Source organism: Parasteatoda tepidariorum, chromosome 3 (genome assembly GCF_982258835.1).
Source record: "Parasteatoda tepidariorum strain Cologne lab strain chromosome 3, Ptep-v5.0, whole genome shotgun sequence".
NCBI classification, from domain to species: domain Eukaryota; kingdom Metazoa; phylum Arthropoda; class Arachnida; order Araneae; family Theridiidae; genus Parasteatoda; species Parasteatoda tepidariorum.
The window spans coordinates 76,016,008-76,032,954 of NC_141757.1; the positions used below are offsets into that span (position 1 = coordinate 76,016,008).

The 16,947-nt window shown below is 29.1% G+C and overlaps 1 protein-coding gene and 1 long non-coding RNA gene across 6 annotated transcripts in view; one reads left to right on the forward strand and one right to left on the reverse strand.

Annotated features, from left to right (window-relative positions):
• LOC107448732 (calcium/calmodulin-dependent protein kinase kinase 2) overlaps positions 1-16,947 on the forward strand; it is a 154,866-nt gene that overhangs the window by 132,078 nt on the left and 5,841 nt on the right. For all 5 annotated transcript variants that reach the window (XM_071181596.2, XM_043044982.3, XM_043044998.3 and 2 more), the window contains 10 exons: positions 4,206-4,321; positions 4,478-4,514; positions 4,661-4,682; positions 4,766-4,854; positions 7,048-7,121; positions 8,214-8,313; positions 8,397-8,422; positions 10,893-11,020; positions 13,119-13,206; positions 16,574-16,702. In XM_071181596.2, the coding sequence (XP_071037697.2) occupies positions 4,206-4,321; positions 4,478-4,514; positions 4,661-4,682; positions 4,766-4,854; positions 7,048-7,121; positions 8,214-8,313; positions 8,397-8,422; positions 10,893-11,020; positions 13,119-13,206; positions 16,574-16,702 (809 nt within the window). The remainder of the gene's footprint in view (positions 1-4,205; positions 4,322-4,477; positions 4,515-4,660; positions 4,683-4,765; positions 4,855-7,047; positions 7,122-8,213; positions 8,314-8,396; positions 8,423-10,892; positions 11,021-13,118; positions 13,207-16,573; positions 16,703-16,947) is intronic.
• The window catches only part of LOC122269876 (uncharacterized), a 48,862-nt gene continuing 41,143 nt past the window's right edge, over positions 9,229-16,947 (reverse strand). Inside the window, exons 3-4 of the long non-coding RNA XR_006225445.3 lie at positions 16,781-16,838; positions 9,229-9,587 (exon numbers count right to left, since the gene is read on the reverse strand). This is a non-coding gene — a long non-coding RNA (uncharacterized LOC122269876). The remainder of the gene's footprint in view (positions 9,588-16,780; positions 16,839-16,947) is intronic.

The following is a 16,947-nucleotide window of genomic DNA, read 5'->3' on the forward strand; positions in this document are numbered from 1 at the left end:
TTATAAAACGCATTTCTCGATATTTTACAGTTCATTTTCACTTAAGGAAAAAAGCAAGTTTTCCTTTTTGTCATTATTGGAAAACAATTTTAATCCAAAACTTGACGATTTGACAAAAAAAAAAAACTATGCTGGTCTGTACAGCAGTAACCTGAAACAAAAAATAAATAAATATTTCGTAGCATCTGCCGATTGAAAATTTCCGGCTGCAGGTTCTTCACCAAATTTGTTATGACGGTCAAAATATCTCCACCCTTCAATGTCCTCCATTCATTACTCTGTTTCCATTTTCGTCTTTCTTCTCTTTTTGTTATTGTTAAATGCACTCTTAAGAGAGAAGTGGAAGGAAGAAAAAAAAATCTATCAGGATGTTTAAAGTATGTGAGAATGTCCATCATCCTGCTCTGGAAACCTGGCAGATAGCCAATATGGATCGAATCCGATTTGTTTCGTTTTAGTTAAAAGAGAGTAAAAAATAAATTTTTTTCGTTTTAATGCTTTTGCTATAAATACAGTTCTATTTATGACTTATAAATCATTGTTTAATGTACAAAAAAAATAAGGCTTGAAAACCGTAAGTTAAGAATTAAAAAAAAATTATATAGTTAATTCTAATTTATTTTTATTACAATAAAATAAAAAGAAAGTTAAATTAGAATTTTTTTAACCGTCTTAAAAAGTAGGCTTAAAAATTCTTCTGAAGACGAAAACTATTTTAGTTACGTATTTTTTTTAATCATATAATGACAGGTCATTTTTTTAAATGAATGCATATTTACAGGTCTTTCTAAGAAAACTATAAGGTCAAAAATGGCAAAATGTCTTAAAGATACTCAGCTTTGTATAGTATACAGTTTTTAATAATCAAGAAAGCAACATCTTATAAAATAGAATATTAACAGGATGTTCCACAATGACTTCTCTTAATGCATATTATCAGAATTCTTGTCAAAGTAATTTAAGGTAATTTAAGGGTGCACAATAACAGTATCAAATTACTGTTCGAAGAGGGAAAATTAAAAGCTTTAACAAATTCTAACGAAACACTACTAAAGAAAGCGAGACTGAAAACATCAAAATATGCTTAATTTCTAGAAAAAACGAAGAAGTTGATAGGCTATTGTTAAAAAACATTCCAGTTTAATCAGCCAATCATAGTGATGAAGCTGGACTTATTTTTCACTCTCCCTTCTTCCTGAGTAATTCGACAGATATTAATGGTGTTTTTTTTCTTCCTCAGTTAAACTTTTTCCATGTGTATACTGACTGTTTCACCTTTTGATTATCAAGAATTTTGAAGATATACAACGCATATTTTTATACAATTCTAAATGCATGTGTACAACGCATATGTTTGAATTTCTTCAATCTCCACCTTTATTCTATTATTGATTTATCGTTTTTTCTTCTTTTTGCTCAAGGAGAGAAAAATGGCAATCTCCTTATAAAGAAATAAACATTTTACTTAAACAAGTTCTAAAAGTAGCATAATTAAACTGTTCTTCTAGAAAATTGAATAAATAAAATCAAAACTATTATATTTAATTAATGAAGACCACCATTACTCCTTAAATTTCATTATTAGTCATTTTTAACATTAGGTTCATTATTAATTTGAAGTATAAACAAATTTTAGCTGACTTTTATTCTTGTTATTGACAAATAGCATCATGTGATTTTAGATAGGTAATCTCATTTTTTAATTAAAAAATAATTAATTAAATAAACTTTTATTCCGATTTAAAACACAAAATCTTAAAATTGAATGAGAAATCCGTTGAATATTTTCTAATTCATAAATCTTCTTCACAAACCTACAATTTGTATTTTTAAGCTTTTAGTCCCCGAGAATTGTTTGGCCGATTTAGTTTAAGTTATTGTTTTTGTCTTTCAAATAACACGGTTTAAAATAAAACTAATGTACACTCTACAATTCGAAGTTTTTTAATCATTCAATCATTATTTAATAAAGAAAAAAATCGTAAAATACAAATTACTAGTGGGCTGCGCCCCCTGCTCGCTGACGCTTGCCAACCCCCGAAAATTACAACGCAAACTTATAAGGTTTGCTTCGCAAACCAAGCCAGCTTCGCTCGCTACTAACTTAGGTACATTGCAAATGCACAAGATTCTAAGAATTCAAAACAATCATTCAAATCCATATAAAAGCTTTTTTTTAATTCAAATAAATGACATGTAATTCGCTAAACCTATTAGATATGCGCTATAGTATAATTCGTGATATAAATCGAAAATCGTCAAATAAATTCATAATATATAAATTCGTGAAAAAAAGCGCTTTCGACAAAATACTAAAATAGAGATGTATCGGCAAAGACTACTCACTTCTGCCTAGCTTAATAGTATGAGATTGCCGCAGCTCATGCTCTCTGGTTATTTCAGTTTCCGTTTTTAAAAGCGCTATATGTTGAGCCACCTCAGCTAGATTTGGCATGTGACATTTTTAGCGGCAATCATCGGTCGATTCGCCGTGTAAGAGAAATAGTAACGTAAACAAAACAAAGCAAACGTTGCCACCGGCGGAAAAGAAATACAGCCAAAATTTGGGAGCTACGTAAGAGAATTATATATATTAGATTTTGAATAAATGATTTTAACAGTTTTGTAACTAAGTGCAAATTGTTTTTAATTCCCTTGAATAGTTCCAGAGATATCGCAAAATACGCCTGAAACAAAATTAACAATAAAACGATCAAATTTACTAAGTATTAGGAGCATTATTTTCAAATATTGAGGCAGCTGACAATATTTTGTGAGTAAAAAGAAAATTGTCGATTTCTTTTAGAGATAGAGGGAAAGGTAACCTAAAATATCGTCAGCACTGCTTAATTAGCATAATTAAAGCTTTCGCACTTTCAAGTCATTAAGTTTTCGTTTAAGGCACCAAAAATCCGATCACTAGACTAAAATTTGATAAGATATTCTTTAGGGGGAGGGGCAGTGTACAGGGTGCCCCAAAAAACTGACCACTCTGAATAATTTTTGATCTAATTATCGGATTTTCGCGTTTTTGGATTCAATCTTAATAGTTGAAAAGGTGACGTCAAATATGCCAATTAATTATAGCAGACGATATTTTAAGTTACGAAATCATGCACAAGAACGTAATTTCGCTGAAACTTTTTTTCAACGGTTTCGGATTTCTGGTCCCCAAAATATAATTGGTAGCCACAATCTGGGAAATATGGTCTCCATAGTTTAGTCAGGAGAGCGATCTAATGTTTAATGTTGATTTTACTTAGTGTATTGTACCATATCTCGAGATTCTCTTAAGCGAATTGAAAAATTTTGCACACAATAAGATTCGTTTATTCAAAATTAATTCAGTGCGGAAAATAAATTACAGTAAATATTTGTTAGTTTTTATTATTTTATTTAATAATAGTTGAAACAATTTTAATTTGTAAGGCATACAATGTTTTATATCATTTTAAAATTATTTAATTTTACATAGCAAAATTCAATATTTGAACGAAATCGGTTGAATAGTTTCTGAAAAATCGAATTTTAAACATTCGACTTCTTTAAAATTCGATTTCTTAGGAACTATTCAACTGATTTCGTTCAAATTTTCTATTTTGCCATGTAAAAGTAAATACTTCAAAATGGTGTAAAAAAATTGTATACCTCACAATTAAAGTGGTTTCGACTTTTATTACATGGAATGAAAAAAACTAATAAATATTTACACTAAAATTTATTTTTTGCATGGAATTAATTTTGGATGAATAAATCCTATAAGTGTGTGCAAAATTTTTTTAATTCGCTTAAGAGACTTGTGATATGGTGACATACGAAAAAAGTAAAATTAGCATTAAAGGGCCCCAAGCTTTGGATAGCTGTCCTTACCAAACTATGGTAACCATATTTTCCAGATTTTGGTGGTCAGAAATCAGAATCCGTTAAAAAAGAGTATGCCTATTCAGAGAAAGAAAGCTTTTGTGTCTGAATTCGTGACTTAAAATATCGTCTGTTCAAAATAATTAGCATATTTGGTGTTATCCCCTTGAACCACTAAGATTGACATCTAAAACGCGAAGATGCGATCATAAGGTCAAAAGTTATTCTGGGTGGTCTATTTTTTTTTTTTTTTTTTTTTTTTTTGCACTGTATATTAAACTTTGTATAGAAAATCGTTATTATGCGTTTGTTATGTTTAATGTTTCATTTAAATTCTAATTTAGGTCGAATGCCTCCTACGAGGGGAAATAAGTCCAGAATTGGGCCTTTGGAGCAGATTTACAGAGAAATAGCCATTTTAAAGAAGCTTAACCATCCAAATGTCGTTAAGCTTTACGAGGTACTAATTCATAAGATAATATTTTTTGTTTTCAACTAAGACAGAGAATGTTTTTATTGTCTTAATATAATTTTAAAGCAATATTTATTGATTCGTCCAGAGTCCGCCTTAATATTTTTACTCTTTCCTTACTTTTATGTTTCTTCTATTTTTCAGGTACTCGACGATCCCGATGAAGACAACTTATACATGGGTATGGCAGATTTTTTAAATTCAGATATATTATAAATTGTATAAAATAGCTTTTTATTCGTTATTCATTGACCGTACTTTATTAAATTTTATGGATTTCTGTGTGTCAATCATGTGTTCATTATATTATGCTTTGTTTATTTGCAGTTTTTGAACTTGTGCAAAAAGGGTGAGTTTTTTTTTCTAATCATGTAACGCAAAATACATTTTTGCATTAAAAAAAATTTAACTAGTTGAATTTTTGTTTTCTAGACCTGTGATAAATGTGCCTACCGCCAATCCATTACCTGAAATTAAAGCATGGCAATATTTTAGAGACATCGTTATGGGAATAGAGTATCGTAAGTTATTGATTATATTTCGATAAAAAAAAAGATGTTTAAAGTTGCTCAACCCTAGAGCTAAAATAAATGATTTCTGTTGAGAATTTTAATTATCAAATTAAAACAGATAATAGACAAGAACAGTTTTCGACGCAATTTCATACGGAATATCACTCAATAAAATTGCACAAGATAGTTTTTTATTTATTCAACTTTAGTTGTTAATCGTTTTTTCTTTGTAAGTAGAATCGGCTCCTCAAGTTTACGTGATTTTACCACTCTCCACATTTTTCCTCGGTGTTTCCATAGTTTAGACAAATCTTACTTTTTCTGACCGGAGTGCATTTTCATAAATAATAATCCCCTGAGTCGCGATGGGGATTATTATACATAAGGGAAGAAGTCTAGCTTCAATTGACATAATGTAAACCAGTCCCCCAAGGTTAGGCGTGGTCCCAGTCTTTAAGGAAAAAAGCAACAATTAGGGCACAATAACAAAAGGGGATAGAGCGCTCGCCTTCCAATGAGGTGAACCGGGGTTCGATCCGACGATGGCTGATAAATACGAATTCCGCATCCGGCTTGCACGGACCACAGTGTTGATGTGAAATATCCTCAGTGGTAGACGGATCATGGGTTAGAGTCCCCTTGCCCTCAAGCTAACAGTGGGAGGTTCTCGTGGTCTTCCTCTCCATGTAACGCAAATGCTGGTTAGCTCCATCAAAAAGTCCTCCGCGAAGGCAGATATAAACTATAAACTATAGATATAATTCTCCCAATACTCAATCCAGGAGTTTCCTTGTCTTCTGGTTTGGGTTCAAAATTACAAGGCTACGGAGTTGAACATTGGTAGTCGTAAACCCAAAAATTGGGTCGGCTGTTCAACGATGGTAATAAAATAAAATAAATAAATAATTGGGACGGAATTCATCAAGATTTGCGAAACTATGGTAATGAAAAGAGGGACAGTGTGGAGAGTGGGGAAATCGTTTAACCATGAGACCCCTATTCTTTTTTTATAAACAGTATAAAAATCATTGATGCTTGGCTAGTTTGCAGATGCTTGGCTGATCATTGATGCTTGGCTAGTTTGCAGATATATAAAGTGACATCAGTTTAGATTTTATCAGCCTAATATTACCAAAATGTTTTCCTTGTTTATCTACAGTTTAACACAATACAACTTCATCCCTTTCTTGCTCTATCAATCGTTCTTATAATTGATCAGATTCATATTCACATATTTTTGAAGTCATTGCGTAATCAATAAATTTTGTACTAACTTTGTTTGTTAAATAATAATTTCATCAGCTCGTAATTTAAATTTTGTTTGCATATAAGAATTTGGCTGAATTGTTGCTGACAAAAGTTTGGATATTTTATTGATTAAAGAAATTGTATTAAACGCCAATATATATATATTTTTATAATAATACTACTTTTTCCTGAGAATATTATATTAAATTTCTGGTGTCAATACATAAAAAAAATTAAGAATTGACTTTGATCTGATGTTTTTGTTTGTTATATGAGATTTGCATGTATCAACAAAACTGCAACAAGCATAATCTGTATTAATTTTTTTAATATGCGAAGTGAAATTTCTGTTTCAATAAATTTTTTAACTCTGCTGTAAAAATAACTCTACTAATAATACAAAAGTGACACAGGTATTAAACATATTTTTATGACAAATATTTTAAATGAAATAAAATCGTTTTAAAGAGCTGTTCTAAAAACGATTTGAATTTTTTCTGTAAACGAAAAAGAAAATTAACGGTATGATGATAATAATAATATTTATGCTTACATAAAAAAAGGGTTAAAACCGTGGAATTTTTTTTCAGATATAATAAATAAAAAAAATTAATTTTACAATCCATGCAGTTTAAAAGCATTAAGTGAATATTTAATTTAAAAGAATTATTTAAATTACTTGGAAGAGCTTTTTGTTTTGAAACTTATTATTTTCAAAGAAGAGATCTATTAGTATTAATATTTTTTGAATGCGATGCATTAAATAAATATACGATTTTAAATAATCTAAACTATTCAGAAAAGTTATAAAAACTAAGATTACATTTCTAAGCTATCTAAATTCTAATTAAGCTTCATTTAAATGACGGCTTGTTATAATTTTCATTGAAGTATTTTTGCAATATTTATTTTACATATTATCTTAAATACATAACATTTCTTTTTCGTTTTCAGTTCATTTTCAAAAAATAGTTCACAGAGATATAAAACCGTCCAATTTATTGCTGAGTGACGATGACAAAATATTGGTTTGTATATTTCTTTTCACGTTATCTTTCATTTAGTTAAATAAATGTTAATGTTTGATTTATATATAGAGAGAGGAGAGTCGGGTAGCCCCGCCCACTTAAGGAGTATTGCTTATATTTCTGTATAATATTGAGTAATAATCAATATTTTTGCATGTTTCTATTGTTTTACCATCTAATTAAATAATGCAAAAAGAATAAACCAAAAAAAGAATAGTTTAACTTAAAAAAATTGAAATTTAAAAAAACATATTTTTCAGCTCTTTTCAAAATGTGTCGGGTAGCCCCGCCCAGTTACAAAAATTATGTTTTTGGCTGTTTTTTCAGGTATAAATGAAAGTGACCAATGTATTGACAATAGATAAACCTCATTTATCATTTTTATCACAAAATTATTTTATTTATTACATATTTATATACTTTCAGTGCATTCTATCATTTAATAACAATCATTTAATAACAACAATATTTGTTGTTAAAAATGCATATAACATTCAAATTTGAAGCAATAAAATAATAATCTTTGCAATCGTACATTTATCGACGAAATAAAATTGGGCGGTGATACCCGACATTCATGTGAGCGGGACTACCCGAAATCCAATTTTTTTGTAAATTTGTAATTACTCGTACAATTTTTCACATATAAACTTCTTTCTTCGTGCAAATTAAACTTAAGACTACATACTTTAATGCTGTATGTATAGAAAAAAAATTTTTAGTACTAAAATGAAGTTTAATAGAAACATTCAACCAATTTCTTTTAATTTCATGACTTCTGTATTCAACATATTTTCAAAACTATTGTTTACCATGTTAACAGCTGCATAAATACTTGAAACTTTGAAAATAATCTTTTTTTAATATAACAATTAATGCCTGATGGCCCATTGATTTGAAAAAATATTCTATACATATGAAATTGACTGTGGGCGGGGTTACCCGCTGGGAGGGGCTACCCGACTCTCCCCTATATATAAATACATATACTGATGTAAAAACTAAGGAGAATCGGCAGACTTGGTTGATTATCTCTTATACTGGACCGATTTTAATGATTATATTCCGATATTTTCACTTTCTTTAATTTAGATATCTGATTTTGGAGTTTGTAATCAATTTGAAGGTGTAGATGCTTTTCTATCTGACACGGCTGGAACACCTGCATTTGTTGCCCCTGAAGTATTAAAAGGTAAGAGTATACCTTTGTTCACTAGTCGAAATAATTTTTAAAAAATAGTGGTTGACATTGATCTAAAATTGTTTAACTTTTAGGTACAAGAGAAGTATACAGTGGAAAGGTTGGTAAAATTTTGTAGTTATTTATGATATTAAATACAGTAAATATGCAAAGAGTCGTTTGCGATTTTGTACAACCTGTTTAATGAAACTCCAGGGTATTACTGTTTAAGAATTTACCCCGTTGTACACTCTAAAAACTGTACCTCTGATTTCAGAGGCAAATTCGGATCGTTTGTGCCTCAGAATTTAAAGGGCACAACGTACCTTTAAAAATGAACGGCACAATGTAGCTCTGATTTCAGAGGCAATATCAGATTTACTTGAAAGGTACATTGTATTTTCGATTTTGGTTTTATGTACCGCTCATTGAAACAGGCATTTAGAGGTACCAAAACCTGCTATTTACCAGATTTGAACACAATTTTTTTACCTATTTGTAATTTGCTAGCACTTCATATAAAAAGGGACCTTCTATTGGGTTTACACTATTACCAAGATATTAATTATAACAGTTCTTAATGAAAAATATTTCTCAATTCTTTGAATATTGGCCACTTGAAAGGGATCATTTCAAAGGATTCCATCTAAGGCTTTTTCATAGGCAATTATAAAATATGTAAATTTATACCATTCTTTAAATTATGTAGCATTTAATGATACTTCAACAACTACAATGATGCTTTTCTAATCAGATATAGGTACAAAAAGATATTTATTTCTGTTAAGCCAAGTCAATGTGGATTTTTCTCAAAATGGAAATTTATTATAAATTTAGATATTTTTTAAATATTTAGAGATTTAATAAAATAGTTTTATGAGAATCAAAATTAAACACTAAATATCATAAAATCTAATATATTTTATTTTCACACATAAAGAAGAATTTTACATAACTTAGTAACAGTTGCAATCGCTGGTTTCTCGTTTTCGTGTTGTTTTTGTGCAGTTTCTAAGTAATGTAAAAAGCTGAAGATCAATAACAGTTGTTTATTGCATAAAATATATTGTAGAAGTTTGAAACCTTTAAATGAAAACAGAGTGACATTAATTCGTGATTAATATTATACATAAAACCACACCAGAGTCATCGGCATTAAATATATCTCGTTGAGCAAATAAGGAATGAACCGACTGTCATTATCACTTTATGGCAGCATAGTTCTGTCCCTCTCCATCAAACATAGTTTCTACGGCAAAATTTGATACTGTTGCCAATTTAATGACCTAAAAGAACAGTTGATTTATCTGGTAATTTGCATGGCATATAGAATATTTTTCTCTGTGTGTACTTGTTTTACAATAAGCAAATTAAAACTGATTCAATTATGAGATTTTTACATATACTGAGATTCAATTTTAATGGTTCTGGGGATAGTTCTGAAATGTGCTAATTAATTAGTGCTTACGATATTTTAAATTAAGAAATCAGGCGGAAACTTGTTTTATTTGAATAAGCACATCTTTTTTATCACAAAGCAATCGAAAATTAGAAAAATGTGGTACTAATAATGCAGTTGCAGAACGATTGAGAGTATTTACCATTTAATACTAATTTTACTTTTTTTTATACTTTTACTATTAAGCTAATTCGAAAAAAATGTTTGCTCACAACTATTTTAAATATCGAAAATTTTAATCTGCCTGAAAGTGATATTTATTCAAAGAAAATATAGTTTTTGTCTAATTTCATCACTTAAAATATTGTCTGCCTTAATTAATTAGCAAATTTTAATAATATACTTTCGAACTGTTAAGTACACAGTAGTAAGTAGTACAGTGCGCAAAAATAAATAAATAAATAAGCAGACCACCCTGATTAACTTTGATCTAATGATCGAATCATCACGTTCTAAGACTCAATCTTAATAGTTCAAGGTGGTTCAAGTTCAATATGCTAATTAATTAATTCAGACGATATTATTTAGAAAGCTTTCCAGCTGTTTAAAATCGCAATATATTACTACTCAAAGGGTTCAAAATTTAAGTTTTGTTTTACTTTGTGTCACATTTTATAAAAAAAACTTGGACATAATATGTTTAAAGTTAAAATGAAATACCCTCCTTATATTACAGATAGTGCCATGGTGGCTTAGAGGATAGCGCGTTTGCCTTCCAATGAGGGAACCGGGTTCAAATTCCAGCAATGGCTCGTCGATACGAATTCCACTCCCAGGTCGCTCCGACCACACTACTAACGTGAAATATCCTCAGTGGAAAATGGAACATGGATTAGAGTACCCCTTTCCATTAGGCTAATCCTGGGAGGGTTTCGGGGTTTTCTTTTCAGTAAAACGCAAATGTGGGTTACTTCGATCTAAAATTCCTCAATGAAGGCAAATTTCGCCCAATACTTAATCCAAGACTTTCCTTGTCTTCTGGATTGGGTTACAAAATTACGGAGTCCTATTAGAAGTCGTATATCCAAAATTGGATTGGCTGTTCTACGACGGTTATAAAATATATTGCAGATAAATGTGTGTATTAAAAATAAAAACACTAAGACTTGAAATTTCATTGTACCACTTTCAGGCTCTGGACATTTGGCAGATGGGAATAAGTTTATATTGCCTTGTTTATGGAGAAGTTCCCTTTCAAGACATAAACATCTTGGCCCTTTACACCAAGATTAAGTCTTCACCTGTTCATTTTCCTGACAAGTATGTACTCGCAAAAATTTGATTTTCCACAATTTGAAATGTCTTTTTTTGTTTTTAATTTTTCTTCAAAATAATGTTAATTTTCGTATTAAATTGTGTACAACTCTTAATTCTATTTTATTTAGAGTTCCAAGAATGGCATAGTTTTTTACGTTTTAAACTTCAAATAATCTTGAAGTTTCACATTTAACTTTCTTTTAGTTTTCTTTTCATAAAAAAAGAGATTGTGTAAGTCAAAAAATATGTAAGTTGAGTGCATGATTTGTGAATCATACCTAAAAATTTAACTCGTCCTCATGTAATCTATCGGATTTTCAATTTTGAAAATGTCAGGACTTTAACTTTATTTTGACCTCTTAAACTAATATTTGTATATTGTACAGCTTTAGGGAAGGAAAGGAATACCGGTAAATCAATTTTACCAGCTCAGTATTTACATTGGTTAAATATTTTTTTTTTCGAAAAGTTTCATATATCAACTACTTCAAGAAATCATTGTAAGCTCTAGTTATGTAAAGAAAACCTTTTTTTAAAAAAATTAACTTTATTGAAAAGGAAATAGTTTGAAATTCGCACTATTATGAAGTATGAATTCTTATGTGGAAATACGGCATCGCAAACCACGTGAAATATTAATAGTGTGTTAAGCTCTAGTGTTCATTGATTAAAGATAATGGTTGTTTGTCCAATATTAATGATCACAACTTTTTAAGTTGACCATAAATAATCATACAACATCTTCTACCATATTTGGATGATTTTTGTTGATCCAACAAAAAAAACATAACATGTTAGCCGTCCATCATGGTAGGGAAAACACATTTTATGTAACATTATATGATCGCTGTTTGTTTAACAGTGATAAATGACTTGCTGCTTGACCATTATAATGGTAAAACAACATCTTGCATCAAAATATGATCGTACGTCCATCAAAAATCAAGCATTACTTGGTGTTTCATCAACGTAGTACTAAAGTAACATTTCCCATTTTTAAAGGATGGAACATAGTTGGATATTGCTAAATGATAGTGACCATTAACACATGTTGGATCATCAAGAATTTGAAACTAAAATAAATCATCAAATTTCTTTGATGACATCATGAAGAATTTTGCTCTGGGATAGACTTAGCCTTCACAGAATATCACTTCTTTTTAAATTTGGACAACTTTATAATAAGGAAATTAGATTTAATTCAGAAAATGATGTAAAACTGGTCTTCCGAAAATTCTTTGATTCTCGTCTGCCTGGTTTTATCACATTTGTTAGAACAACTGTTGCTTGTATGGCAATAGGGTAAAGAAACTAGGGTTGCACACCTTGATGAATTAATTAGTAAGCTTTCAACCAACTCTGTCTTTTTATCACAAATAACATACCTTATGACTTCAGAAAAAGTTTAAAATCTATGGATCATTCTCAGAAAAAGCGAAAATTTTACTGATTATTTTTTTTCTTCAAATAATCAATTCTTAAACTAAGCTTCAATTTAATTAATAAGGGAACTGTTAAGGAATGACACTATTATAGTGGTTGAGATTGTAAATACGAACATAAGATAACATTGAGTCTTGACCTATCCGTCATTTTTATCGCGATCTTTGCAGAAACGAATGAAACTGGTATTGTTGGGGCATTATAACTAGTTAAAATTTTGATCAGTGATAAATTCTTTTGACCTTCATTTACCAAATTCTAATTGTGGCTATTAGAAAGTGAACCTTGAATTGTTATCAGGTGTAAAGATGCAGTTACAGTTGTAGTCGTCCAATTGTTTGCAAATGGTTGTTGTCGTAGAAATAAATAAACAATTTTGCATTAAATTAAAAATTTTCACAAATTTTTAAATATATCAAAAACAAATCAAATTTCAAAAGTTTAGTTTTTAAAAAAAAAATTTATATTTTAGATCACTTTTAGTATATTATCACTTTTATTTTTAAAAGAAAATTTTAAAAAAAATTGACGGAATTTACAAAAATAAATAGTGAACTCATGAAAGGCACTTAAAAAAGGGACTTCTTAAAGCATTTTTATTTCTTTTTTTTTTAATATCAAGGTCAATTTATTCATAATGTATAATTTGATTTCACAGATACAATGTAAGTGACAGTCTTAAAGACCTACTAAGTCAGATGCTTGAAAAAGACCCTAAACAAAGGATAAAATTGAAAGGAATAAAGGTGAGGAAGACTTTTTTTTAGCTATGAAATTCGTTTTCTACATATTTGCATCGTCACATAGTAAGCAAGATTTGCACGAACTAGTTAAAATTAATTTGCAAGAATTACACTATAGTAAAATTAAGTACTTGCATTATTTATATATTAGTTATTTGTAGATTTTATTATGTGTAGATTCATTATCTGTAGATATAATGATAAGGAACGGAAATAATTTATCGCACCTTTACGGGATGATGAAACTTAGCTTATCAATAGAACAAATATAAAATCCACTTTAATTTGTTTAGGAAAACATTTCACAGCACGAACAGAAGAAAAAAAACGTAAAAAATTTTTAATCTAATGATTTAAGTGCTGAATTCAAAACTTAAGGACTTAAGAAATACCCCTGAAACGCTCAAGTTAATTCTAAGATCTGTTATAGAGAGATTTGGGAATATTGATTAACGAAGCCTTCACAAATTGAATCCTTGACGTCTTAAACGGAGTCGATGACGTCATTGACTTATTCCAAATGCTATTGTATCTATATGTTTCTATTGCGATCATTACCAAAGTAAAAAAGTAAGTTTAAAACAAGTTTAAAATATAAAAAAAAATTTACTTTCGTACGATGGTAACTGTTGCGATGATACAATAGTACATGTGATAAATTACAAGTCATGTTTCAATTTGTTGGGACGTAAATAGTGCAATATATTTTCACAAAATCATAATAAACAGGACCTTGGCAAAAGGAACATCAAGTTTTAATTTTAGATTCACAAAAAAATTAAATAGATTTTTTTCAAACTCTCTAAATCGGGACCTTTTTACAAAAACTCTGAACAGACACTTAAGTGATTAGAGCAAAAAATTAAGTTACAAAATCAGGCTAAAAAACGTACGTTCGATAATCAGATATTTTTTATAGGGTATTAGCTCTAAATTTTTATAATTATAATAGTTTGCCAGAAAAACAGATAGTTTCTCATAATTTCGAATACAAAAATAAGTAACTGGATCATTGCCTTTTTCTATGATATATAATGATCCAAAACCATTACTGAATTTTTAGTTGCAAAAGATATTAAATTAAATCGAATGCTGCTCAGCTCTATGATTTGGAATAGTTACAGAGAATTAATTCAAAAACACACTGTAATTCCTCCATTTATAACAAGTGTTATTAAATGAAAATAAATTTTACAAAATAAAAGAAAAACTGCTATACAAGTACATTTTTTTCATATTTCTCCTGAAATACTTGACGAAATATTTTGTATTTTCAGAACTGCTTAGATATTTCGATTTCGCATACATATCAATGAAGTTTAAAGTTTTTAGAGGTATGAGGGACTGACTATAAATTAACAACGGAAAATAATGTTTTTGAACACCCAATGCCAAAAAAATGTAGTAATAATTTTCTAATTTCTGACAGTTATTTTGTTTATTATATGGCAATAATTACACAGAATTTCGTGAGCCTAGCTTAAAGATTCATGAAGATATGGACATTTTTTTTCCAAAAATAATTTTTTTGTTTTATGTTTTTGTCTAATTTTAAAAATATTCAATAAAATTAAATAAATTTTTTAGAGTATTTTAAGATAATTAAAAATTTTTGCTTTGCAATTTAAATTTTTTTTCTTTATTTTGTTGTGAATCGTATTTGGCAACTAATCAAAATGAAAATTTAAAAAGTTACAAACAATTCTCAAAGTATTTTTCGTACTTTTGAAAAGAAAGCTCAAAATGATAAGGATTTTTTTACCAATATTATTTTGTATCGTAAGGCAGAATTTAATAACAAATGATAATACCTTACAATAAATGTTCATACACCATAATATGTTTTAGTAAGGAAAAAAAATTGATGAAAAAAAAGATACTTTTATGGGGGATGATCCCCAAGAATGCCGGGGTCGTTTTTAATGAATCTTATTTAATAGTACAAAATGAAATATATATGGAAAACCCGTTTTAATTTTAAACATCTTATCTTTTTTTTAACAAAAAGTTAAAAAAAACTACTTGGAAAATTGTTTGAAACTTTTTAAAATTTTAAGATACTGAAATCGGACTTTTTCATTAGTTGTCAAATACGATTTTCTACAAAATAATAAATAAGTTAGTAGTTCTTTTATATTGCTCTTTCCACGCATGAGCAGTATAAAAGAACTACTTTAATTAATTATATCTTAACTAGGAGGCTTCGCCCCCTGCCCGCTTGCGCTCGCCAACCTCCGGAACTGCTTTCGCAGTTCATTTAGGATTGCTTCGCAATCCGATGCTCGCTCATTGGATACGTTCTTAACGTCTAGCTTTGGTATACTTTTTTGAACACTGAAATTCCGAAAACTTTTCATTGTAGAAAATTCTAATTTTTTCATTTTAATCTTCATTCTAATCTTCATTCTAATCTTTCATTCTAATCTTTGCATTTCAATGTTAATTTGAAATTGCAAACAGTTCGCATATTTTTCTTAATCACATTATTCTAAATTCCAGTTGTTGAGAAAAGTAACTTTTGTAAGTTTTGTTTTAAAGTCTTTCCCACCAGAGGGCTAAGACCATGTGTTGTAAAACAATATGAAATAGTACTGAACGCCGAATGTGAAGCATCGGCTTCAATGAAGATAATTTTGTGAGAATTTTTTTGATAATTCGGTGAGAATTCACCTGATTAGACATATGATGCTCACTACGTGCTCTTGCGCTCCGAATCCTATCAATTAAAAATGAAAACTGTTCCCAACGCGAGAAAAGAAATATAATCGGTTTTATTGATACATACGTATTAGCGTTTTATATAATATAGATAGATTACATATTTTGGACTAATTTTTCTCAGATTTTAATTTAAAAAAATTTATAATTAATTTTAAAATGTTCTTAAAATTTTGTTTAATTTTTAGTTTAGTAAAATTGTGTTTGTTAGAATATTTTTAAAGCTGTAGAAAAAGAATGTAAGACAAAGAAATTAATTTTTAACAAAAATGTCCATATCTCTATAAATATTAAAGCTAGGTTTACAAAATTTTGTGCAATTTTTGCACATGATAACCAGAATAGTTGTTACAAGTTACAAATCTTTGTTACAATTTTTGGCATAAAGTGATCAAAAGCGTTATTTTCCGTTTGTAATTTATTGTCGGTCCCTAAAGCCTCTAAAAGCTTTGAACTTCATTGATAAGTATGAGAACTCACATGATGTAAATACCTCTGAAGTTATAAAATGATTCCTTGAGTATTTCTTTAGAAATATGAAAATAATCTCATGAAATATTCTCATGAATAGTATAGAAGATTTCCCATCATTTTATCCCCCCCCCTCCCTGTGCACTGGATTACAACTATGTTTTTTTTTTTTTTACTTTAGGAGCACAAATGGATAACACAAAATGGTTTAAGTCTTCTGCCCAATGAAGAAGAAAACTGCCGACAGATTGAAATTACTCAAGAAGATATTCAGAAGTCTATTCAGTGTATTCCTAAACTGGGAACTTTGGTAAGACAAATATTAATAATATTTTGTAATTCATAAGCAATAATCATTACTTTACACTGTACTTATTATTGTGTTCACCTTCTTTTGAAATAACCATTATACTCGAATGTTTTTTCCTTCCTGGGTTCTTCTGCACCTGCATGTAAAGGTTCAATCTTAAGTATTTGTGGAAACGATTGAAAAGGGATTGCATTGGAAGTATATATTTATAATGAAGTGAAAAAATATAATTTTAACTAAATCAA